At 37.7% G+C, this 25,632-nt stretch overlaps 1 protein-coding gene across 1 annotated transcript in view; it reads left to right on the top strand.

Moving 5' to 3' along the window:
* The window catches only part of ODAD2 (outer dynein arm docking complex subunit 2), a gene marked incomplete at its 3' end in the record, with an annotated part of 183,749 nt that overhangs the window by 38,582 nt on the left and 119,535 nt on the right, over positions 1-25,632 (top strand). Inside the window, exons 11-14 of the mRNA XM_081298031.1 lie at positions 19,938-20,084; positions 20,564-20,773; positions 24,590-24,832; positions 25,128-25,238. Coding sequence (XP_081154157.1) covers positions 19,938-20,084; positions 20,564-20,773; positions 24,590-24,832; positions 25,128-25,238 — 711 coding nt within the window. The remainder of the gene's footprint in view (positions 1-19,937; positions 20,085-20,563; positions 20,774-24,589; positions 24,833-25,127; positions 25,239-25,632) is intronic.

Below are 25,632 nucleotides of genomic sequence, written 5' to 3'. Positions count from 1 at the left end.
GTAGGATGGTGATTACAGAGGCCAGGTGAGGGGGTGGGTGGGAAAAGGGAAGACCTTGATTAGAGGGTACAGAATTTCAGTTGGATAGGAGCTTTAATATTCTATTAAACAGAATGGTAACTATGCTACATAATAATGGTTTCGTTTCCTTTTTTTGTTTGTTTTTGGTATTGGGAATTGAACTCAGAGATACTTCACCATTGAGCTACATCCCAACCCTTTTCAGGGTCTGGATAAATTGCCAAGGCTGGGTTTGAACTTGAGATCCTCCTGCTTCAGCCCCCTAAATTGCTGGGATTACAGGCATATACCACTGTGACCAGCCTTTGTATATTTCAAAATTGCTAAAAAAGTAGATTTTAAATATTTTTACTACAAAAATGACAAGTATATGAGGTGGTATATTTGTTAATTGCTTGATCTAATTATTCCACAATATAGAGTTAAGAAAACATCGAATTGTGCCTCATGAATGTTTAATATATACAACTATTTATTAATTAAAGTAAAAATATTAAAATGTTTTTTATATTTAAAAAAGGATGTAAGCATCAAGTAATGATCACTTGATATATGTGTGTGTATATATATATGTATATTTTTTTTTTGTGTGTGTGTGTGTGTGTGTGTGTTGGGGGAGTGCTGGGGATCAAATCTAGGGCCTTGTACATGCTAGGTAAGTGCTTTATCACTGAGCAATAACCCCAGATAACCCTAGCTTGAAATATCTGTTTTTAGTTTATAGATTATTATGAAACAAAAATCAAGACTATTGAATGGGAAGATTAATGTTTCATAATTTTATTTAAAGAATAACATTTTATAAATATTAATATATTTATCATCTTTCAATTTTTAAGATGGTTTTTACATGGAATTTATTTTCTGTTAATTTTCCCCTTCTTTGGTGTTTTCTATTATCAAATATCTTTATTAGGTGGAGGTCATTTTTGCATATTATTATAATATGAAATTGTGTCACATTATTCTATGCTTTGCATCTGGAATGTTCCCCAAAGGGCCATGTTTTAAAAGGCTGAGTCCCCAGCTAGGAACTATTGGGAGGTGGTAAAACGCTTAAGAGGTAGATTCTGTCAGGAGGTTGCCAGCGAGCATGACCTCAAAGAGAATTGTGAGGCCCTGGTCTCTTTTTGTCTCTCTTGCTCTGTAGCCATGAGGTGAGTGGTTTTGTTCTACTACATCCTCCTGCCCATGATGCACTGCCCCAGGCTCAAAAGAATGGGGCCAACTAATCATGGACTGAAGCCACTGAAACTGTGAGCCAGAATAACCTTTTTTCTTTATAAGTTGATTATCTCAGGTATTTCTTATAGTAACAGAAGCTGATTAATACAGTATACTGCTTCATAATAATAATAATAAATTCTGTTTTATAATATCTATCTATCTATCTATCTATCTATCTATCTATATATATTTTTTTTTAAAGAAAACCACTTAAAATTTTTGGCATGACTCTACCACTAAAAACGATTTACTCTTTATTATTATGGAAATAATTCACTATTATTATGGTCATTCATGATTAGCTAAAAACATGTAAGTAATATATTAGGAAAAATATGGAATAACTTGTAATTTGGAGAATTCCTAAGAGTTTCCAGGAATTCTTATTTTTTTCTTCCTAAATCTTGAACATTTGTGTCTGTTGGAAATTTGAAAATACTAGGCAAAAGCCCCACTAGATTCACCACATGCTTCTGCACATCATTTTACAGGCATCTTTGTTTTTTGTTTTTTTTTTAATTTTCATTTTTATTGGTTGTTCAAAACATTACAAAGCTCATGACATATCATCTTCCATACATTTGATTCAAGTGGGTTATGAACTCCCATTTTTTACCCCAAATACAAGTTGCAGAATCACATCTGTTACACATCCACAATAGATGAATGGATTAAAAAACTGTGGCATTTATACACAATGGAGTATTATGCAGCACTAAAAAATGACAAAATCATGGATTTTGCAGGGAAATGGATGGCATTAGAGCAGATAAGGCTAAGTGAAGCTAGCCAATCCTTAAAAAACAAATGCCAAATGTCTTCTTTGATATAAAGAGAGCAACTAAGATCAGAACAGGGAAGAAGAGCATGAGGAAAAGATTAACATTAAACAGAGACGAGTGGGGTGGGAAAAAGGGAGAGATAAGGGAAACTGTATGGAAATGGAAGGAGACCCTCATTGTTACACAAGATTACAGGCATCTTTGTACATAAACCATACAATTGAACAGTCGCCCAATCCAACCTTCAGGGTAGCAATGCCCAGCCTCAGGACATTCACTCCAGTGCCTCTGATCATTGACTGAGCCACAGAACTTTCCATGATTGTCTCTTCTCAACCCTTCTTTTAAATGTTTTTGTTGGTGCACTACAATTGTACATAATAATGGGATTCATTGTGACATATTCGTACATGCACATAACATAATTTGATCAAAACCATTTCCTAGTGTTTTCCCTTTTTCTCTCCTGTTCTCTCCTCCTCAATGCCTTTTCTCAACTCTACTGGTTTCCCTCCTTTTTAAAAAGATGGTACATAAATTCATAAAAATGAGATTCACTGTGATACATTGGTACGTATACAAAGCATAATTTCATTCCCCAGTACCTCTCTTTTCCCACTCTTTCTTTTTTCCCTTGATTCCCTTTCTTTACCCAACTGATGACTCTTCTCAACTCTTAAAGGGCACGTCCGTCACCTGGGGTAAAATTTGGCAGCAGAGAACATTGCCACCATTACTCTGAGATGGGCGTTTTGAGCTGGACAGGGTCACTGGGGCTCAGCTATGGCCTTTCGGAATAATAATTCGAAGAAGCTTTGATGCTTTTCTGAAGAGTCCTGGTCCATTGTCTTTATTTCATTAGTCAAAGGGAACTTTTAAAGGTGCAGAAACATAATATGGGTCAGGAGATGGAATGATGGAGTACGTTGAAGCATGATCTTTGATGTTGGAAAGACATGGGTTGAGTTGGAATTCTGCCACACTTACTGACTTGGTGGCCTTGGGTGGATCGACCAGCCTCTCTCAGCTTCATTTTCCTCATTGGTGAAGATGGAAAAAATAAAAGTTCTCATATGTTAGGGTTATTATGAATAGTAAATGAAATATAACACATGAAAAGTGCTTAGCATGAAGCCTTCAATAACTGTTGGCAATCATAATCATGCCTGTCACAGATGGCCATTATTAAAGAAAATGTGTGATTGGCCCCGGTGGCCCTCAATTTTTGCTTTAAGTTTTTTAGCAACCAATAAACGGGGGAAAATGCAGTGAGTTCACATAGTGAGGGAAAGACTTACCATCCTTAAATAAAAACAAACCAGTTGCCAGTAAGTGTAATAGATCCTGGTGCTAAGAGCTAAAAGAATTTTCTTCCTTAGTGAATGGGGCAGGCACAGAGTGACAGAGCAAAAAGCATCTTTGATGATATCCACCCAGTGACCATGGTAAAGAGAGTTTCTCCTAATAGTCTAATTATTGAATAACTATCTTAAGCTATTCAGCTATTTAGGATAAGTCCATATGGTATTGGGCCAAAAAGGGATGCACTATTTCTGTCCCAGAACAGCTAAGGAAAACATTTATTGATGAAGTGCTACTTAAGTTTGCACAAGTTATTCATCAATAAATCATGTGCAAATGTGATACATTTGGCCAGACAGTAAATTGCTTGGAATTCTTATAGTTCCCACAGGTAAATATTCTTAACATAGCCAATAAAAGAAAAAGTATATCTACAAATGATTTCAAGTCTTTTGACACAGGTAAAATTATTTATATGAAGACACCAAAGGATATTAAAAGTCTCTGAAATGCAAAATTGAATGTCTCTAGGTAATCTCAAAATAAATACACATGACATTTTAATTTATAAAATTATGGCTTCAATGTAGACTTCAACCGGCAGAGAAATGTTAATGTTGACCTGACTTTCTACTTACCATTTTCCAAGCAGAGCAATGTGTCTGTGATTGTTGAAAAAAATTTGATGAGCTCATTAATACCCAAACAGGTCAATGAACTACAGCTTATTATTTATCCAGCACTATGAGCTCAGATCTTGGCACATAAGTAAAGGGAGTTCATGTTTAATTATTTGGCCTTGACATATGTTCACTTCAACTTGCAAAAGTTTTATATATGCATATATTCTTTTTGTCTGGGCTTTTGGGACACAATTTAATTTTTCAATTAGTGAAGACATCACAGTTTTGCTCACTGACCTTCCAGCTTATTTTATTCCCCATAGCTGATAACTGTACCCTAATTGTAAATGAAGTACTATACTCTTTCTTCAGCTCTCTTATTATGAGACTTATATTCTGCCTTCTGTTATCACGATAGTTCAGGTTGTCTCTTATCAATTGCTCCTTGAGTAAAAAGACCTACTAAATTCATTTTTGTATCTTGCAAGATATCTTGCTAAAAAGTACAGGTTTTTCCTTTTACACTGTGTCCAAATGGTGCAGTGGAGGACCGGGTTCCTGAGAAGTGAGGCTTTGCTGACCTCTCTCTCAGTTTCTTGAGAGCAGTTCTTGCAGCCACTGAGCCAGTATTGTTCCTTCTGCTGTTGGCTTCCTTCCCCACTTGTCTTGTGTCCTTTTCTCTTCCTGCTCCAGCTCCCTTTCTCCTTGGAGATATACTATTTTATTGTGCATTTGATAGCTTTATATAGATATTATTTTCTCCCCTGGCCAGAACTGCTTTAAAAAGTCTAGGAAGGAAAAGATTGAGCTTTTGATTATTTCCAGTGATTGGATGAGATGGTTTGTTCGTGTCTGTGCTCCACACTAATTTTATGAACCTCTAAAAATACAATGATTTTACTCATTTCTAAATAAGGTAGGTAGAAGATCTCCTTTGTGGAAAAGGAGGAGAATTGTAGGATATTTTGTACATTCATTTGAAAAATATTTATTTGTTTGAAAAAATTTGTGGATTTGTTAGTTACAAACATTATAAATTGATATAAGTAGGTAGTCTTTGGTAAAGTGAAGTAAAATGTAGAAAGGATGCCAATTATAAGTAGATCTGCATTTCAAGCACATTAGTCAAAGTATCCTTAGACTGAAGATTAATTACTGGACCAAAGGTTGAAAGCCTATGAGACTCCATTTCCATGTAAGATTGAAGGTAGATTGGGTATGGAATTTAATGCTATCAGATCCAAAAATCAGAGAGAAAGTTTGAGATGAGAGTGATGTCAAGAACACAGTTGGTCAACTGTTAGGTAGTTTGGAGGAATCTTTGAGGCTGGTTCTAGAACCGTGCTTTGTTTTCTCTGTTGGCATGTCTATGGCTGTCATTTGGGGATAACATATCTGTACTATCCTGGCTTCAGCTTCAGGCTCAGCTAGAGTACTGTTAGCAAACAAGGTATGAGCTCTTCAACCCTACTCTTGCAGGCCTTCATGCAGCTGGTCTCATTCCTGCATAACTGTTGTAATAATGGAGCAATCCAGAGTTAAATCCCAGGGCCATTTCTCCATGTGTCCCTTCTCCCTGCAAGATGCCTGTTTTTGCACCTGGAATCTTGACCAGAGTCCAGCTGGCAGAGTGGGGGTAGGATGATGAAAGAATTGATTTAGAAGGCTGTGTCCAGCAGCAGGTGGTGTGCAAAATGAATCTGGGTAGAAAGGGACAGGAGGCCAATGACAAGAGAAAGGATGGTCACCACCACACATTTATCCTCTGTCTCCACCCATGATGAGTTGGTAAGGGGGAACCTCATTTGTTTATTCTATATGATTAAATTAATAAAACACCACTATTGGGCTGGGATTGTGGCTCAACGGTAGAGCGATCACCTAGCACAGGCGGGACCCGGGTTTGATTCTCAGCACTACATAAAAATAAAGGCATTGTGTGGTGTCCATCTACAAAAAAGATTCTCTCTCTCTCTCTCTCTCTCAAAAAAAAAAAACAACAACAACAACAAACAATCAAACAAAAAACAACAACAAAAAAATCACTATCTATTTCACCTGTTAAGTAAGCCAGGGAGCTTGCTCGCCATTCTTCTGTTCTGTTTTATATCCATAAATTCAGAATTGCAGGCCATGAAAAATGAAGGCGGCTGGCAGCCCCCAGTTCTAGGGTCTAGCACTCCCCTTCAGAGTGACATGTAAAAGACAGCCACATCAGAAATCCCACTAGACTGTAAGCTTCAAGAGAGGTGCCTAGGGATTCTTCCCTGGATGTTTTAGATTTTTCTCTACAGAGAGGATTCTTGGCAGAGACATTTTTCAGACTTGAAAACATTTGTTAAAGATTGCTTTTGTGGGGCTCAGCTCCTTAATGATCTTACATGAACTGATTAAACACACACCCTTAACTGGTTATAGAGTTCTTCTAAGTGGTAATTGGGAGTTAAATGATTTTTCATCACAGGAATTTGATGTACTTTGCAATCAATTACAGTTAATTAAATTCCATTCCCATTACTTGGGTTTTGGGTATGGAGTAACAGGAGGTTTGATCCTTGTTTCATTGGTGGAAAAGCTGAAGCATACTTTGCTGCAGGCCACACAGAAGGCGGCTGCGGGCTGGGACTGTGTCCAGGCTTCTATCTTTATTGCCCGTTGCCTGGTTATTCTGACCCACTGTCAAGAAATTCAGGCCCCAGGAGGCCTATAGACCTTGCTATTGGACCTTACCATCTTCTCTTGTTTGCATTTCTTCATTCAAGTAAGAGACTAAATGGGGAGCCGTCCTTATAAAGGGACTCAGTATTCGTTTTTGGAAGGCAATACCAGAGTGTGCACTTCTGCTAGGTTTTTACTTAAAGAGATGGAGAAGAATTGCAGTAGTGCAGAATTATTCGTGCTGTGAAAGATCTTTAGAAAATGGAAACCAGCAGTCATTGTTTATGTACTCAAATCAACTCCAGTAGCTAGAAAGGAAAACTTGCATGATTTTTTCACAGAAACCTTTAAGTTAATACACATGTTGCTACATTGATGAGGATTAATTTTTTAAAAAAACATGTCTCAGTGACAATGCAAATGTACCTTTTAAAAAATTACCTGTTAGAAATCATATTTCAGTTTCATCATCTATCAAAATTTCTACTTGGTAGCGTCTACATTGCATGTTTTCATAAATATTGTAGTGTGAGAAGTGAATGCATTTTAAGTATTTGGCTAACTTGAAAAATGTGTGTTATTTGTATGTTTGAAATTGCCCACAAAGAAGCATTTCATCCCATTATTTTTATTACAAAGGAGAAGGTGGAAATGAGAGAGAAGCTCTGCATCTCCAAAGGAGACCTTGTACTCCATAAGTTAGTAATAGCTTCTTTAGTTTTTGAGTTTGAATCTCCCCTCGCATCTTGTCGATCACAAACAAATGTGAAGGAAAAGCAGAGTAACTAGATGTGTTTGGTGATTCAGTGCCACTGATTCCTAACAGTTTCTACTACCAGTAATTAGCATTATATGACCACATCAATTTAACTACTGGAAACTACAATATCAAAAATCTTTGAACTGGGCTTGTAGCTCAGGAGCTCACTGGTTGAGTCCTGTCTTTTCACATGCCCAAGGCCCTGAGTTCAATCCCCAACATTAAAACAAACAACAACAACAACAACAAAAAAAAAAAAACCAACAAAACAAAACCAACAAAAAAGCTCTCAAGTGAGGTCCCTGGAGTTTTAACTAATTTTCTAATTCATTTATTCTTCATGTATTTATCTATGAGCCCCTTACCATGAGCTAACCCAGCTAGGGCATAATTACATGATACACATGACTATCTAGTTATTCATAAGATTTTTGACTGGAAAGAATTTTGATGTAGTTTTATGTAATAATCTGAAAGAAAAATTAGCTCTTTTAGGGGAATTTGTTGCCCCATGTTTTCAAAGCAACACATTTATTTTTCATTCCTCAGTGTGCTTTCCCCAAAAAAAATTATTTTAAGAAAATTAAATAGATGGGAGGAAAGTAGCAGTGGCTAGTTCCTAGTTTTCAAGATGTGCAGGATTGCTTTGCTTTTTGTTTTAAAAATACATACTCACGTCCTTTACAGAAGTTTTTATGCTGAAGAACTTCTAAATGTATGACTTGAGGATTTAAGAGGCACTGCAGTTGGGATAATTGTTCTTCCATTTTGTATCTGAATTTAGGTCTATTATAATCATTATTAGAAATGGCATATTTGTAGGAAAATTGTGAAATTCCATGTCCCTTTCTGGTCCACTGGCCTTTGGGATTCCTGCTGGCCAAAGGCTGTGGCTCCTGTCTCAGCTTTGCTTTCTGGATGGGTGTGGCTGCCTGGCTGTGGCCTACTGATGTTTCTGTGACATGCAGGGTATAGAAGAAGCACATATTGGTTGAATAGTCCCTCACTTCCTTCTGGATCAAGCTCTTAAAATATTATATAAATACCACAGTCGTATGTGCTTATTGTAAAAACTCAAGCCATAAAAAAAGAGTAAGTGTGAAAACTCTTTCCAGATATTCCTGTTTATGTACATGGATATATATACTTGAATGAATCATACCATTTCTCATTCTACATTAAGCTTTTTATATTTCATATTATGCCTTTGTAATCTTTCATATCTTCTTCAATCCTTTTTAATTACTAGATAGTATTTCATTATAGGGACATACCATTACTTTATTTAACAATTGCCTTATTGATGACTTTTTTTGAATGGACACAATACCTTTATTTATTTATTTTTACGTGGTGCTGAGGATCAAACCCAGTGCCTCATACACACAAGGATGTGAGGCAAGCACTCTACCACTGAGCCACAACTCCAGGCCTATAGATGACTGTTTTTTTTTTTTAATTGATGACTTTTTAAAGTTGTCTCAAATCAATTTTTGTTACTACAACCAAAACCACAGCAAATATTTTTATATATTCTTTGAATATATACACAGTTTCTATAGGATGGTGTTTTAGTCAGCCTTTTCACTACTGTGACCAAAAGACCTGACAAGTACAATTAGAGGAAGGAAAGTTTATTTTTGGCTCATAGTCTCAGAGGTCTCAGTCCAAAGACAGTTGTCTTCATTCCTCTGGGCCTGAGATATGAGGCAGAACATCATGGCGGAAAGGTATGGCAGAGGAAAATAGCTCAAGACTTGGCAGCAGGAAGCAGAGAGTGAGCGAGCTCCCCTTACCACAAATTATAAATCCCATAGGCATGCCCCCAATGACCCACCTCCTCTAGCCATACTCACCTGCCTACAGTTACCATCCAGTTAATTCCTATCAGAGGATTAAAGCACTGATTAGATTAAGGCTCTCTTAACCTAAGCATTTCACTTCTGAACTTTTTTGCATTGTCTCACACATAAACTTTTGGGGAACACCTAATATTTAAACCATAACAGATGAATACTCTAAAACAGAGTTGTTTGGGTCAAAGAGAATATAAATTTAAATTTTTGATAACTCTGATGGGAATTTGCTGAGGGCCATTGCCAAGTAGGAATGACACATCGAAATTTCCTTGCCAGCGTACCCCATGTTGCTTAGAGGACATTCGCTGGGACATTGCATGTATGCTTTAGTAAGGTGACCTTGCTCAAGGACCAGGGCGGATCTGGGTTTAGAGCTGATCAGGTTTTAGGGAGTATCCCGTACCCTGCGGGTGGGGGGGGGGGGGGAGATAGGGCGTATTCTGCTGCCTCAGGCACGCCCGATCCTTGAGTTCCCGTTGAGTTCTCCTGAGATTCAGAAAGTATTGGAAAAGAAAGCCTCATGGAGTAGGTGAATTGGGCAGCGGCAGAACTGGGATTTCCCCAGAACGTGTGTAGAGGCCAGTGTGAGTTCGGGAATAAAGAATTGCTGTTTGAATCTACAAGGTGTGTGGTGGCTCGTGATTCTGTGCCCAGCCAAGACTGCGGCAGGAATTATTCAAAGGGTTTGATGTTTCATTTATGCAAAATGAACTAGTTGTAAAGGGCTGCTGTACAAAAAAAACGATACCAGTAATTATCAATACGTATTATGCACTTAAAGAAATTTAAGAGGGTTGATCTCATGTTAAATGTTCTTACCGCATAAAAGGAAAGTGTACAAGGAAACTTTCTTAGGTTGTAAGGGTCCGGCGAAGCGTCGGAGAAGGAGAGACCACACGAGACTAACTCCATGCAATGGCAAGGGGGATTTTTATTAGGGGGATCCGTTCCAGCGCGCTGGGACTCTGTGCTCACTCAAGAAGGGAGTGCAGCCCAGAGCCCAGAGCAGAGGTCAAGCAGAGCTTAAGTACACTTTTTGGAGAGGGTGGGGGGCTTTGCATACATCAGAACAAATCATCATGAGGCGCGGGGAAATTGAACAACAATTCTGATACATGATTAGTCCATTCATTGGCGGGAACAGTTTGGGTAGGGGTGATTGGTCACTTCTAAGTGGGGCACACATTCAAACTGATTGGTTCTGGGGCCTGGATGCCTACGTGCCATGTTACCTGGAGCCCTTAGCTATTAAACAACCAGGGAATCGATAGAGATATTTACTGAGCAGCTCCCGCATTGTCCTAACAACTTTTCCGGGGATAGCAGGGGAATTGTAACAATAGGCTTTTACCTTTTAGCCCAGGCCTTGTAATCTAGAAGTTTTACAATGCCCTAGTCTTTTTTTTTTTTTTAATTTTTTTATTGGTTGTTCACAACATTACAAAGCTCTTGACATATCATATTTCATACATTAGATTGAAGTGGGTTATGAACCCCCAATTTTACCCCAAATGCAGATTGCAGAATCACGTCAGTTACACATCCACAATTTTACATAATGCCCTATTAGTTTACACTTTAACTTTAACTTTAACTCAGGATTTTGCAGCTTAGAAATTTTACCTTTACAAGGTGATAGATGTTTATTACCTTGATTGTGGTGGTAGTTCATAGAAGTTTGCATATGTCAAAACTCATCAAATTGTATTAAACATGTGCAGTTTTCTGTATATCAATTACACCTCAATAAAGCTGTTTTTAAAAAGGAAAGAAAGTGTAGACACTAAACTTGAAAAGTCTTGTTATAAATTTATTTTTCATTTAAAGGGTAACAATGAAGAGTAATAAAACAAGTTTGGTTTACATAAAAGAAATTTTGATAGCTCTTTACAAATGTCAGTAATATATCAATAGGTTTCAACTTTGGACACAGAATGAAATCAACTAGGGCTCTTAAAAGTAAAAACAAAGACCCTGATTCCCAGATACCATTAATAGAAATTTTGATTGAATTGGTCTGGAGTCTAGATATTGATAGTCTTTAAAAAAAAATCTTTCCAAAGATGTATGATTTCTAATCTGTGATTAGAATAGTTTGCTATAAATTCTCACTAACTTTCAATCTTTTTGATGTTTTATTTATTTTGATGATCCATTTCTAATGGGGGTAAAAATGTGTCTTGAATTTGCATATTCCTGATTACCAGTGAGGTTGATAAATTTTTTTCATACGTCAAATAGTCATCATATTTTATCCTTTGCCAATTTTTCTGTGTGACTGTTTTTAACAGTGAATATTAGCCCTTGGGTTGTTGTATTAGTTGCAGATATTTTCTCTCAGTTTATGATCTGCCTTTTTATCTACAGTTTTTGTATATTAATAAACATCAACTATTTTCTTCATGGCTTACCGATTTTGCATCGTAGGAGTTAGGAAAGCTTTTCTGAAGCCACAGCAAGAGGAAAAAAAAAAAACTATTTTTCCATTTCCTTCTGGTAGTGTTATACAGCTTTTATAAAAAAAAAAAATATTCAGATCCTGAATGCATTTGGAATTCACTTTGTGTATAGTGTAAATTATCTAACTTTATTTTTTTCTCCCCCAAAGGACAGTGAATGGTGTTAGCACAGATTATTGATTCATCCACTTTTCCCTCCAGGGTTCTCAGATGCTACTATTACCAAGCCCTGCAGTTTCACTCCTGAGATTTTGTTCTGGGCTTTTCTCTGTTGCTTTCATTTACTTGAAGATTCCCATGCCAGTTTCATGCTATTAGTATTTGAATATTTGGTAGACCAGAGAGTTAAAGACTTTAAACTAATTTTCTCTAGTTTTCAATCTTGATCATTTTTAGAATTCATTGAGAATCAAGTTAAAAACAAAACTGAAATAAAAAAAATCCTGTTGGGATTTTGGTTGGTTTGCATGAATTTATAAATTATTTTTGGATAAATTGTAATTTTGACAGCATCAAGTTATTCTGTTTAGGAAAATGGCATGACTATTGATTTAGCTTTTTTATGTACTTTGCTAAAATGTCATAGCCTTTCCCCATATAGATCTACAGCATTTCTTGTAAGATTTACTCACAGATATTTTTATTATTGTTATTTTCCTAATATTGACATGGGAACTATTAACCAGTATCCATTTCCATTTATTATTCTTAGACTATGGATAGTTACTCATTTTTAAATGTTAACCTTATATCTGGCCATTTTACTAAATCATTTTTATTAATTATCATAATTATCCAGCTCATTCTTCTGAGTATTTTTTTAGGAAGACAGTTACATTTGCTACAGATTTTCCTCACTGCAGTCAGTAGGATGTTCCAGTAAATTTTCAATTTCTGTTCATGTTCCTGGTTATTGAAAAATAATGTATATGGAATCCTTGCATTGTTCCTTACCCATTTCTTACAAAAATTTTTAGCAAGCTTGTAAGAAAGATGACAGACAACCTGTCAATTTTCTTTATGAACATGCACATGTGCACACTTTTTTTTTTCTTCTGGAAACTGTATTTTGTCTTTTTCCTTAGGATTCTGTTGAGTTTTAGGTTTATGAGTGTTGAATTGTCAGTATAAAATAGATTGCAAATAAACAGAAGGCAAAGCAATGTATTTTACTACTTAGACTCACATGGTTATATGCACTCATCTGAGTACCTTTTACCATTTCTCATCCTGGGAGAAGAATAGTCTCTCTAAGCCAACCTCTGTGCTGGGCACCGGGCCGTCTGTCATCATTAATGAACAGTCATTGGCAGGAGTTCGCTTTTCTTGCTCTGAGTGGCATGTTTGGAGGAAAAAATGCTGAGAACATTCAAAGCCAGCTGGCTGGCTGGCTGGCTGTAGGATGGCTGTGTGGCTTTGCCAGGTCTCACCCTCTGCTTCTTGATTACAGATGGTGGGGGATGAGACCAAAGGGCATTCTGGTTCCAATCATGCCTCTGCTCACCCTCTTGTCTTACTGTGCTCTCAGTAAGTTCGAATGGCAATGTGTAGGTATGCTGCCCATGAGAGTTTCAATGACTAGCTTACAGTGTCCTTTTGTAAGCAAAGAAAAAAAAAGAAGGAAAATAAAAATAAAAACCTTCATTTCCAAAGTTCCTTTATGGTGCTTGATGAGAACTTCAACCTCCTACTCCAAGTTATCCTCTTCTCTCAATTTCTGCAGTAATCTGAATGGTCTCCACACGTCTACACTTAATATCTTCCAACCAGGACCATCTGTAGCTGAACTGATTTTTAAAAAATGTTACTGGCCCATGCCAGCCAGTTTGGAGTTAAAGATTAACATTCTCCACCCAGCCCAAGCAACTACTGATACCCACCTAATTTTTAAAAAATCTCATCTCATACCACTCTCCTACTCAGCCTTGGCAACATTGACCTTCTGTAATCTTAGCTTAACCATGCTCCACATCACTGCATGGCTTTTGTGCATACCATTTGCTCAGATGTCCCCTCCCCTCGTAGCAGGGGACTGCCCCTACCCTTGATATCCAAACAGCTAAGACAGTCTTTCCCCATGATGCCTTGGGTTGGGTTAAATTTCTGTATTCTGGGCTTCCTTAGCTCCACACTCATCTCCCTTGTAGAGTTTTTCAGACTTAAAAACTTTTCATTTATTAAGGTGGGCTTTAAAAAGTTAGAATCTTTTCTTCTCCCCTCAAATATAAACTCTGTGAAGACAAGAACCATGTTCATTTTGTTTATTGTTATGTCTGGCATCAGGCTTGGCCTGTAACGCATTTGTTGAATGAAAGAGTACAAGTGACTTGTGGCGGTTTTGATACGTTGTTCATCTTGAAATAAGCTTAGTAAAACCTTATTTCTTCCTTATTGACAGTAATTTTCAAAAACGTTGCTTAGAAAAATACCGTAAATTCATCTTATCTTTCAAAAAGTGATTTTAAGTGAGAGAAGGCAACAGTCAATCTCTGCACGTTTGAAACCTGTTTATGACAATGAACAGAAAAGCCTGCTGGTCCTGAGAAAGGAATGTGAGTGAACTCTGCAGAAGATGGGTGCTGGGGATGTCTGAGGAGAAGCAGGAGCAGGAAGACAACTAGCAAAAGAATTGCATTAATTTCAGAAATGGAAAAGTTTATTGGAAGCATTTTTCAAAAGCCTTCAGAAGCTAGTAAAGTAATATTTTACTATGTTTTCTCAAGCTCTTAAAACTTCACAAATGCAATGCGTGATAAAATGTGAAAATAAGTATTGGCAACTAATTATATTCTCGGGGGAGATTTAATTGAAGAGGGAGCGTATTTGCGCTATTTCTCCGCAGCTTGATGCTTATGGCATCTGGACAAAGTAGAACGAACATTTGAAAATCCTGACATAACTGGTATTTAAAGAATAGCAATTGGCTAACATTTGTGGCTCTGTATGTTGAATATTTTGGCTCCCGTCTTCTGGTATTCATTCTGAAAGATTTATAATCCTTTAGGGAGTGTGGTCAGTGACAAGAGTAGAACTAAATCCTGAAATGTGGAAAAACTAACTTTTCCTAATATAAAACTGTTATAAAAAAATCCCTCAAGCTTATGAATATGTTTCCAGATTTTCAGAAAAAGCCAATTTACAAATTTTTTTTTCTATAAGGATCTCACTTCTTAATGACAAATGTAAATAGTTTTTTTGACCTCAAAATCTCCCTGAGATAGATATTTCAGAGAAATATAAACTCTTACCTTTTGGACATCAGCTGCAATGAGGCAACTTTTAAAAAAATGTATGTGATTGGTTAAAGGGTAAAAAATGAAATCTCAAAAATAGAAGTAGTCTAGACAACAAAAATTAAGACAACTTGAAATAAGAAACAAAGATTTTGCTGAGTGCATAAGCATAAAATTGCTACCAAAGTAAATATTATAAAGCAAGAATAACAGTCAAGAGAATCCTTGATCATGCACAACTGAGAATATCCAGACGGTGCTTTCTTCTCTGAAAAAGTCCTGGGCTGGGAGAAGGCTCTGGGTTTGACTGAAGCATGATAGGCTGCCCCAGGTCTCTCTTTGCTTCCTAGTCATGCTTAAGACCAGAACCCTGTACCCAAGGATCTCCCTCTCTCTGAACCTCTGAGTTTGGTTTGGATTTTCAAACTCTTAATAAAGGAGTCCAGCTGTATTCCTTCTGAAATCCCCCAGGGAATTTTCTGCCTCCTTTTAACCATTTAAATTTGGAGAAGGAAGCTTCTTAAAAGAATCCTTTTTTTTCCTTACTTTTTTTGCTTATTCTTTTTGTGTCATTTCATTTTTGTTAATTAATTATGTGCATTCTTCTTTAAGGTTTACAAAATATCAGACTTCTGTTTTTCAGTCAAAGAAAATAAAAACACTGCGTGTGTTCTTCTCATATCCCCAAATAAGGGAGTTAGTAACTTGACTAATAGAGGAATTATCATTTTATATTTTAAAACCCACTATGGAAAATGGTGTTGGTGACATTTTTCTTGATAGTAAGAAGAAAAAGATACTAAAAGCTATAAAAGGTAACTTACTTAAAATGTAAATAATAAAAGTTAAGGTTCTTGTTATTTTAAACTCAGTCTTAAATATAAGGGCAGCCTGGTTTACCCATAGGGAGAATAAGTATGAAAAATAGGCATTGTTCATGACATCACCTCAGGACATGTGTTCATAACATTTCTAGAGAAGTGGAAGGAAGTTTCTTAAAAGGAGTCAGAAAAAGGCTGAAGTCTAAACCTTTCCTTCTTTTTTTTTTTTTTTTTTTTGGTTCTGATGTTTGAGCCCAGGGCACTCTACCATTGAGCTTGCATTCTCAGCATTTTTTTCTTTTCTTTTCTTTGTTTTGTTTTGTTTTATGTTGTTTTGTTTGTTTTGAGACAGAGTCTTGCTAAGTTGTCAAGGCTGGTATTGAACTTATGATCCTCCTCACTGAGCCTCTCAAGTTGCTGGGATTACAGGGTGCACCATCACACCCAGGTCCTTTACTGTATCCCTGTAATAATCCCATTTCAGATTCTTATTTTAGCAGTAATATATTGTATTGAATTTGCAAGAAGATTTGCATATGTGTGCATGTGTGACTTAAAGGAAGACGGGGCTTGGCAGTCTGTAAGTAATTTCTATTTTCTGTGCTAAGCCATATATATAAATACAAATATATATATATATATATATATATATATATATATATATATATATATACATATATATATATATATATATATGTAAAATCTATTATATATTTTAACTTTTAAAACTTTTTATGATATATTTTAAAATACTAACAAGTAAGAATTTATATAATATAAAGAACTACATATTTCAATATATAAATATATAATGCTTATGTATTTTTCTCCATATGTCAGCCCATTTTCTGATGCTTTAAGAGAATATGGCTGGGTGAAGTGGCACACACATGTAATCCTAGTGGCTTGGGAGGTTGAGGCAGGAGGATCAAAGCCAGCCTCAGCAAAAGCGAGGTGCTAAGCAACTAGTGAGTCCCTGTCTCTAAATAAAAAACAAAATGGGGCTGGGGATGTGGTTCAGTGGATAAGTGCCTCTGAATTCAGTCAGTACCCTCCCCTCCACCAACAAAAGAGAGAGAGAGAGAGAGAGAGAGAGAGAGAGAGAGAGAGAGAGAGAGAGAATATGAAGATGGGATAAGTTATAAAGAAAAGATATTTATCTCTCACAGTTCTAAGGAGGCTGGGAAGTCCAATATCAAGGGCTGGCATCTGGTGAGGGCCTTCTTGCTGTTTGAGCCTTGAATGGCAGACTACATCAATCACATGGCAAGAGGGCATGTATGAGAGAGAGAGAGAGAGAGAGAGAGAGAAGAGAGAGCAAGAAAGAAATCTCTTTTATAACAAAGCCACTCCTGGGAAGCTTAATCCACTGTGCGATAGTGGAATTAATCCTTTTGTGAAGGCAGAGGACCCTCATGACTTAATCGCTTCAAATACCATGATAACGGCAATTCAATTTTAACACGAGTTGGAGGGAGCATTCAAATCATGGATGTTTATTAGGTAATGGCAACATTAAATGATCACCAATGAAAACAGACAATTCAAAGGTATTTTCCTTTAAAAAAAAAAAAAGAGGGATTTGGGACCATTGGTACTATTTTGAAGCATGAACCAAAAGCTGTCTTTTATGAGCACCTTTTATAAAAATAGTTTCTTAGCAACAGAAATGCAGCTTTTGTTTCTTGTCAATCATTTGGTGCGTCTGCTGGAACTTAAATCAGCCAGTCTCAGTGGCAATAGGAGTGGCATGCACTAGGCCATGTTCTTCAGCTTTTCAAAGCGGTAATGACCAGTGGACCTTCCTTGAGATTCTTGTAGTGAATTCTGATTTTAATTTCCCGGCAGGTCTGGTTGACAATCATTAAAAATGTTTAATCTCTCAGATTAATTTTAATTAAAAGAATAGCTCACCACTACTCTTCACATATGGTGGTGAGTCCAGTGGACGTCAACTCCATTGGTTCTCTGTGTTGGGCCAGCACCACTCACAGGCTTTCTTTTCCCTCTTCATCCTGCCCCTCCCATCCATCTCCAGGTCTTGCTGGAATTGCTTCCTCTTTCCCCACAGGCCTCACTCACTCTCTTCCTTTAGGTCCCCATCTCAGTTGCTCTCCTGCTTCCACACCTTTCTCTAGACTTTTCTGTTCCATGTACACCTATGCAGAAAAAAAAATATGCGACATGCTCTCACGCCACATGAGTCAATCCAGAAGACTTCTGTGACCTCAGAAGGTGTAGGAACTTCTCCCCACCAAAGGGCAACCAATCCTGCAGCAGCAAGCACCAGATGGATGTCTTCTCATCTCTAATTCAATTCTGTTCTGACACACTCTGCCCTCTGGTTGAGGGCTCAGTCCTCAAGGGTGTTCTTGAGATGCTAATCACAAGGCCCAGGTTGTGACCTATGCTTCTGACTAACTGTAAACTGGGGTGTCACGATCCCTTCCTTGGGTTTGATTAGTTTGCTAGAGCATGTAGGGGACTCTGGGAAACACTGGCTTATCACAGAGCACATAACAAAGGATACGGATGAAGAGATGCTTAGGGGCAAGGTATGGGGGAAGGGGCTCAGATTCCCATGTCTGCTCTCGCTGAGCCATCCTCCAAAAACCTCCATGTGTTCAGCTATTATTTAGGATTATTTTCTGAGACTTAATTACATAGACATGACCGATGAAATCATTCGCCATTGGTAATCAACTTAACCTCATTCCTCCTCCCCTCCTGTTTTAGTCTGCTTTTTCACTCCAAAAATGACCCAACCAGCACAATTGTAGAGGAGAAAAGGGTTATTTGAGGGTTCATGGTTTCAGAGGTCTCAGTCCATAGAAGGCTAGCTCCATTTCTCAGGGCTCAAAGTGATGCAGAACATCATGGCCGAAGAAGAGTGTGGCAGAGGGAAGCAGCTCACTTCATCAGGAAGCAGAGACTCCACTGGCCAGACATAAACATATGCTCAAAGCCATGCCCCAATTCCCACCTCCTCCTGCCACACCCTATCATTTCAGTTACCACTCAGTTAATCTCTGTCAGGGGATTAAATCATTGATTGGGTCAAGACTCTTACAACCCATTTATTTCTCCTCTGAACCTTCTTGCATTGTCTGACACGTGGACTTTTGGGGGACACCACAGCTAAACCATAACACCTCCCTGTGTGGGCTCTCTCTCGTCCAGCAAGGAGGTCCACGGAACAGGGTAGAGGAGAGTGTGGCTGCAGAGTCGCTAATCAAGACCTCCAGAGACCAAACAGGAAGCAGGTCTGATTTTATTGCGCAGTTACCATGTATATACTCAAGCAGTAGCTAAGCAGATTACAGGCAGTCACCATTGCAATGTCTGCTAACTGTTCTTGCAGCCACCAATCGAGGAGTAGGCTGTGGAGCAAGCACAGGGACTGCAACACATGGCCTCATGCCCAGGGATGTTCCTATGGGGTAAACGGTTTGCTGCTCACATGTCTAGCATGAGGGGGAGTGGCCTGCCACTCGGACACCCTTAATGCATGCCATGTATGCAGCACTCCATGTACCTGTCCCCACACCTCTCCAGAGGCTAATGGGTTGGAACTAAAAATTTCAACTTTTAATGTAACCTTGATCTTTCTGGTGATGGGCTCCCATCCTGAAGCTGAGTAGGGGAGGCCAGCATCAGTCAACTTCAGCATATAAAATATACTTACCACTTTGAATATTATACAGGTTTTAGGTGTCATATGCCATAAACAGGAACAAAGTCCAAATATATATATTTCACAGCACCATAGTCTGTAGGAATGATTTTCAAACTTGGGTTGCTTTGCACAAAACACTGTTCAGGAACTGGGGTTCCCTCTCTTAAGGCGGCATACAACTTCCCTTCCTCAGTCGCTCTCTTCAGGCATGTCCCTTGACTCTCTTTAACGTATTAATATTACCTAATGTTATAGCTGTTTAAAGGAGACAGACCACCTTTAAATGTTGACTCTTAATTAGAATAACATTTTATGATGCTCTGTACAGCTTTTTCATGCTTCAACTCCACACGATTCATTAAACAAATTACAGCCCCACTCAGAGAACTTTAAAAAAAGATTAATGTGCTATGTATGGGGAGACATATTTCCTAGTTCATGGATTTGTAACCATTTGGTCTATTTCTATGGGAACATGGTTTTATTTAACCTTTCTGTGGCATTGCATCTTCCTAGGGAGGAAATCAGACTGCAACAGTGATTGCTTTGTGTTCAATGAAGGATTTCAATTTAGCTCAAGAGACCTGTCAACTGGCGATCAGAGATGTTGGAGGCCTTGAAGTTTTAATAAATTTGCTTGATACAGATGAAGTCAAATGTAAGGTGAGTGGCTTTTTCACAATGATTGAGAATTCTTGGCTTTCTTTGAAACCGTAGGAGTCTGAATGTTTCTTATCTTTTTTTAATATTTATTTTTTAGTTGTATTTGGATACAATACCTTTATTTTATTTCTTTTTTATGTGGTGCTAAGGATCGAACCCAGGGCCTTGCACTACTGTGGAGCCCCAGCCCCAGCCCCCATTTATTATCTTTATCTGCTATTCTTGCTCATAACCTGCTTTTTCTGTTAGGTGTGCCCTCTCCTCCCTGCCTTTTCTTCTTTCTATTGCTTTATCTGGAACAATGAATGTTTGTTTGCATTAATGAAGAGAAATAGGAGGATGTGTGTCACCCCTGGGAATGGAAACTATTTCTTAAAAAACTTAATTGGGGAAGGATTTTAGATAGACTTGAATTTTCTTAAACATAGCTCTGGTTATGTATTAAGCACTCATTCATCTATCATTTTTTTCCCATGTAGATTGGTTCATTAAAAATCCTGAAGGAAATCAGTCATAATCCTCAAATCAGACGTAATATTGTTGACCTTGGTGGCTTACCAATTATGGTTAGTATACTTGATTCTTCATATAAGAGTCTGAAGTGTTTGGCAGCTGAGACCATTGCAAACATTGCCAAGTTTAAGAGAGCCCGGCGGGCTGTGAGACAGCATGGCGGTATCAACAAGCTGGTAAGTACCACTGACATCCTCAGGGGCATAAGACTGCCACTTACTGCCTCTTGACCTTTCTGGCCACTCCAGACATCAAGTAGCTGTAAAGACATGCTATGGGAGTCTTCTTTTTATATTATATATGTCCTTAATAATTACTTTTGTATGTTTGCATTATCAAGCATGTTAAATCACATTTTTTGAAAGAAACAGAAAAAATTTAAAGCAGGCATGATTGCTACCTATATCATTGGTAGGGATCCATTTGTGCATAAGAACAGAGATGGTAAGAGATGGTGAGACCTGTATGATGGAAAGCAGGCTGGAAGCCCTGGCCTCCGATGTGCTTACTGAAAGTACTCTTCCATAGAGACAGTCAGGTTAGTTCGAAATCTGAGAACTAAAAATAGCCCAGTCTTTAAGAACATTGAAGAGTAAAACAATGTGTAGGATATCCATGGGAAACATCTGTAGTCAGCCATCAGTACTGTGTTTCAGAAAACTACTTAGTAATATGAATAAAATGTCTATTATTTAATATTATGTAAAATCATAACAAGTTTTTAACAGTTGATATTTATGATCTCAATTTTCTTTTTCATTACTGGGGATAAAACCCTACTGGGGATAGAACCCAGAGCATTCTAACACTGACCTACATCCCCCAATCCTTTGTATTTTTATTTTGATACAAGTTTTTTTTTCCTAAGTTGCCCAGCCTGACCTTGAATTTATATTATTCTCCTGCCTCAGCCTCCCAAGTAGCTGAGATTGCAGATGTGTGCCACCACGCTCAGCTCTGATCCCAACTTTTAGAGAGCTACTCACAAGCATATATAAATACATATGCAAAATTAGAAGTGGATTCACAAGTTGTTCATAGGGTTTTCTCTGAAATGATTACTGATTTTTTGATAGAAAAAAAATGTTTTTCAACATTTGTCTTCTATGAATGTCCTCCTTTTATAATAAGAAAAAATGATTATTTCAATAGCTGCCATCAAAAGAAAAGAATATATCAGCATTCTGCTCATAAGCTTTGCCATGTTGGCAAGGACCTTAAAAATGTACATGTAGCTAGGCACGGTGGTACATGCCAGTGATCCTGGAGACTTAGGAGGCTGCAGCAAGAAGATCACAACTTCGAGTCTGGCCTTAGGAAATTAGGGAAAACTTGTCTCAAAATAAGTAAATAAATACCTGCCTGAGGAAGTAGCTCAGTGGTAGAGCATCCCTGAATTCAATCTGTAGCACCAAAATAGATCAATAAATAAAGTAAGTAAGCACAATTTGGAAATATGTTTTCATACTTCATAGTAAAGATCAATATATACTGGGTCTCTTCCACAGCTTTTATCTTTCTGGATGGTCTCCATTTCTTCACCTTAAGTTCTTGAACATATCTTAGTGCCTTTCACAGCATTCGGCCACTACCTTATACAAAGGGTTAATATTTATTGGATGAATATGGATTTTAATGTTAATATGTATAGTTAGAAGTGTATTCAGAAATTTACTGAGAGATCTTCTGTGTGGTCAATTGTCATTGCAAAGTACTTATAAAATATAATCATTTGCTTCAAAATGAGATAACATGTTTGGATAGATAGATGAAAACATATGTGATAAACCATATACAGCAGATTTTATAGATTCTAGGTGGTGGAAATATGAATATTTATTGTGCAATTGCTGAACAATTCTATTAGTTTTTCTTTGAAAAAAATTATAATTAAATGTTGAGAAATGTAATCATTACTATGATTATTATCATTTTGCTTAAATATTGAAATCATATGGTAGATTGATATGGTTGTTGACTGGAACTGCTTCCATTAAATCATAAGAACGAATAATGCAAAATAAAACTGAAACATGTTTTTTGAGAGTTTTCTGCATCACATTTGGGGAACTGGTATTTGAACAATTGTACTTACCCAATCAAGATAATAACACACATTTTAATATAATTTTAAATGATAGCTAAATTGGAAACAGGAATGACCAAGAATGGATAAACCAAGAATAATAGACTTGCAATTGCTGGGTTGAGAATACACCTGGGAAAGATTAGGATGGATTTAGGATCTACTTTTTGGTTTGCATGGCATGGGGAAGGAGTACTAGGTAACACATAGATAATAGTCCCCAACTAAAACTGGAAGTGAGCAAGATGACTCGAAACAGAAGTGTACCATGGCTGGTTATGGCCTCAGAGCAAGGGCCCTGAGGCTAGGGTAAGAGCAGGTAGGTGGTACTGGCCACGGTGTGTTTTGGATACCTGATGGAGGTCAGTCTCTGAAGACTGGGCAACAGATGACAGGGCAAAAGACACAAAGTCTGAGCAAGCAGGGAGAATGCATCCATCTAGGGAAACATTACCAGGTCTCAGTGATGATCACTTAGATGGACCCACCAGTGCTGTCAGTACCACGGCCTGTTTCCATGTTCCTCTTACCTTTTTAGTGGCAAACATTCCTGACAATTCCTAAGTGGCAGTGTGGAGGCAGGTAAAGAATCAGGCAGTGGGAAAAGAAACAAATGTACTCCCTTGACCCTCGTGATGTCAGAATCTAATGGAAGAAAAGAGTATGGGGGTAGGGAGGAGAGAGATGAAAGTATAAGACTTGGGGTGAGCTTCAGCTATTTAACTGAAGCCAGTACAGGGAATGGTGGAGGAACAAAGGAGGGGGATGGTCAGTTGATTCTACCAGGAGGAAGAAGGTTCAGAAAGTCTGAAGAGGGGGAGATGTTGCTTACCAAGGTTTGGGGAGGTAAGTTTTGTCAGGCACACCTGCTGGGGAAAGGCATTTCAGGAAGATAAGGAATGTTAGTAAAGATCCAGAACTAAGAAACATCATTGAGTAGAAATTGCAAGCGACTTAATATGGCCAGAGTCAAGGTGAGATGAGTAAACTAGCAAGATAAAGGTGGAAAGGCCATGGTGCTCACTCAGGGCTTTATTCAGTGAGTTAAAGAGTTTGGACTTCATTGTGATAATGCGGGAACAGCTGTAGTAGAAAGATACTCTTAGGCTGTCTGCCTTGTGTTCAGTCCCATTGTCTTAGAATTCCTTTCCTGCATTGCTACCCCATTTGTAGTCTGTAGTTAGAAACCATGTGAACATTCCCTCCCTTTGCCTGGCCTCTGTCTTTCCTTAAGCCATTTGTTATGAGTCTGTAACTGTCACCAGTGTCCTCAGATATAAAGATGGTGAGCCCAGAAGAACGGCAGGTAGCTTCTTATTGTGGTTCCAGTCACAGCTCTGGGTGATCTGGCTTCACTGTCTCCCAGAGACAACCTGACCTACTGCTGTATCCTTTTAGTAAATTGCCTTTTCCTTAAGGTCTTCAGTGACTTTGATTATTACAAAGGACAAGGAGGATGCTGGCAGCTGTGCCGTTTGGTTTTAGTAACCCACGTAGAAGGCTGTGTACTTCCTAAAGTTCTCATGGTATTAAGTGTGGTTAGATCATTCATTTCTCATTAGAAAGTTCTAATGGTTTTAGGAAGCTTAGTTTTCTGAGGTACAAGAAAGACTGAGAATTTTTTTTTACAAATATTATTAATATAAATATTAGAGCCCTATTTAGAAAATACTGTCTTGGTGAGATTTTTTTTTTTTTGGAAGAAAATAAAAGAGCTTCCAAATCTGGAGGAAAATGTCTTGAAGGGTTTTGTTTGTTTCTTTATTTTCACTGGTTGCTGTGTAGTGTAAATGTTGATTTTTAAAAGGTGATGATGGAGGTGAGCTTGGTAGCAACCTTGTGGCTATTGAAGGGTGAATTAGGTTTTAAAGACATCCAAGTTCATTGCATTCATCTCTTCTTGTAGGTTGCTTTACTAGACTGTGCCCAGAATTCAACAGAACCAGCTCAATCAAGTCTGTATGAAACCAGAGATGTGGAAGTGGCTCGCTGTGGGGCTTTGGCACTGTGGAGCTGCAGTAAGAGTCATTCAAATAAAGAAGCCATTCGTAAAGCAGGGGGCATCCCTTTATTGGCTCAGTTACTGAAGACTTCTCATGAAAATATGTTAATTCCAGTAGTGGGGACACTGCAAGAATGTGCATCAGAGGTACACAAACCAATTCAGCTTCCTTTTTTTTTCTTACCTTGACTTTCTTTAGTTAAAAATAATAATTTTTAAGATTACATAGCTGTCTAGGATTTTTTTTTCAAAATATTAGCTTTCTATTAGAAAAAGATCAAACTTCAGTGTTGGCTAATTCTCTTATGGTATAACAATGTTCAACTTTGACTTCAGTGTTTATTTACTTAGAGAGTTTGCTCATCATAGTTATTAATAAACGTAAATGGCTAATTATATTCATGCATTTTACACACATAAATATTTAAGCTCATATTCCTAGGAAAACTACCGAGCTGCAATCAAAGCTGAAAAGATCATTGAAAACCTAGTGAAGAATCTAAATAGTGAGAATGAGCAATTGCAGGAGCACTGTGCCATGGCCATTTACCAGGTAGGAGTCTACTCTTCTGCCTCTGTGGGTGTTCTTTCTCATCTAGCTCACAGGAGTATTTCTAAATGTTTCTAAACACATGACCCTTCTCTGGGAAGGGGACTCAGGAATCTGAATTTTAAGAAAGCATCTCGGAGATTTTCATCCCCAAATAGTTCTGAGAACCACTGTCCTGACATAATGGTGGATGCTGTATTTATTGTATATGTCAGAGTAAACATGCTTCAATATAACTGATTACTTACACTTCTATAAGACATATATATTGTCTGGTGTGGTGGCACATGCCTGTAATCCCAGTGGCTTGGGAGGCTGAAGCAGAAGGATTATGAGTTCAAAGCCAGCTTTAGCAATGGCAAGGCATTGTGCAATTCAGTGAGACCCTGTCTCTAAA

Source organism: Spermophilus citellus (assembly GCF_964194105.1).
Source record: "Spermophilus citellus genome assembly, chromosome: 6".
Lineage (NCBI taxonomy): Eukaryota > Metazoa > Chordata > Mammalia > Rodentia > Sciuridae > Spermophilus > Spermophilus citellus.
Note: the sequence above shows the minus strand (reverse complement) of the source record. Positions and strands in the feature narration are given on the sequence as shown.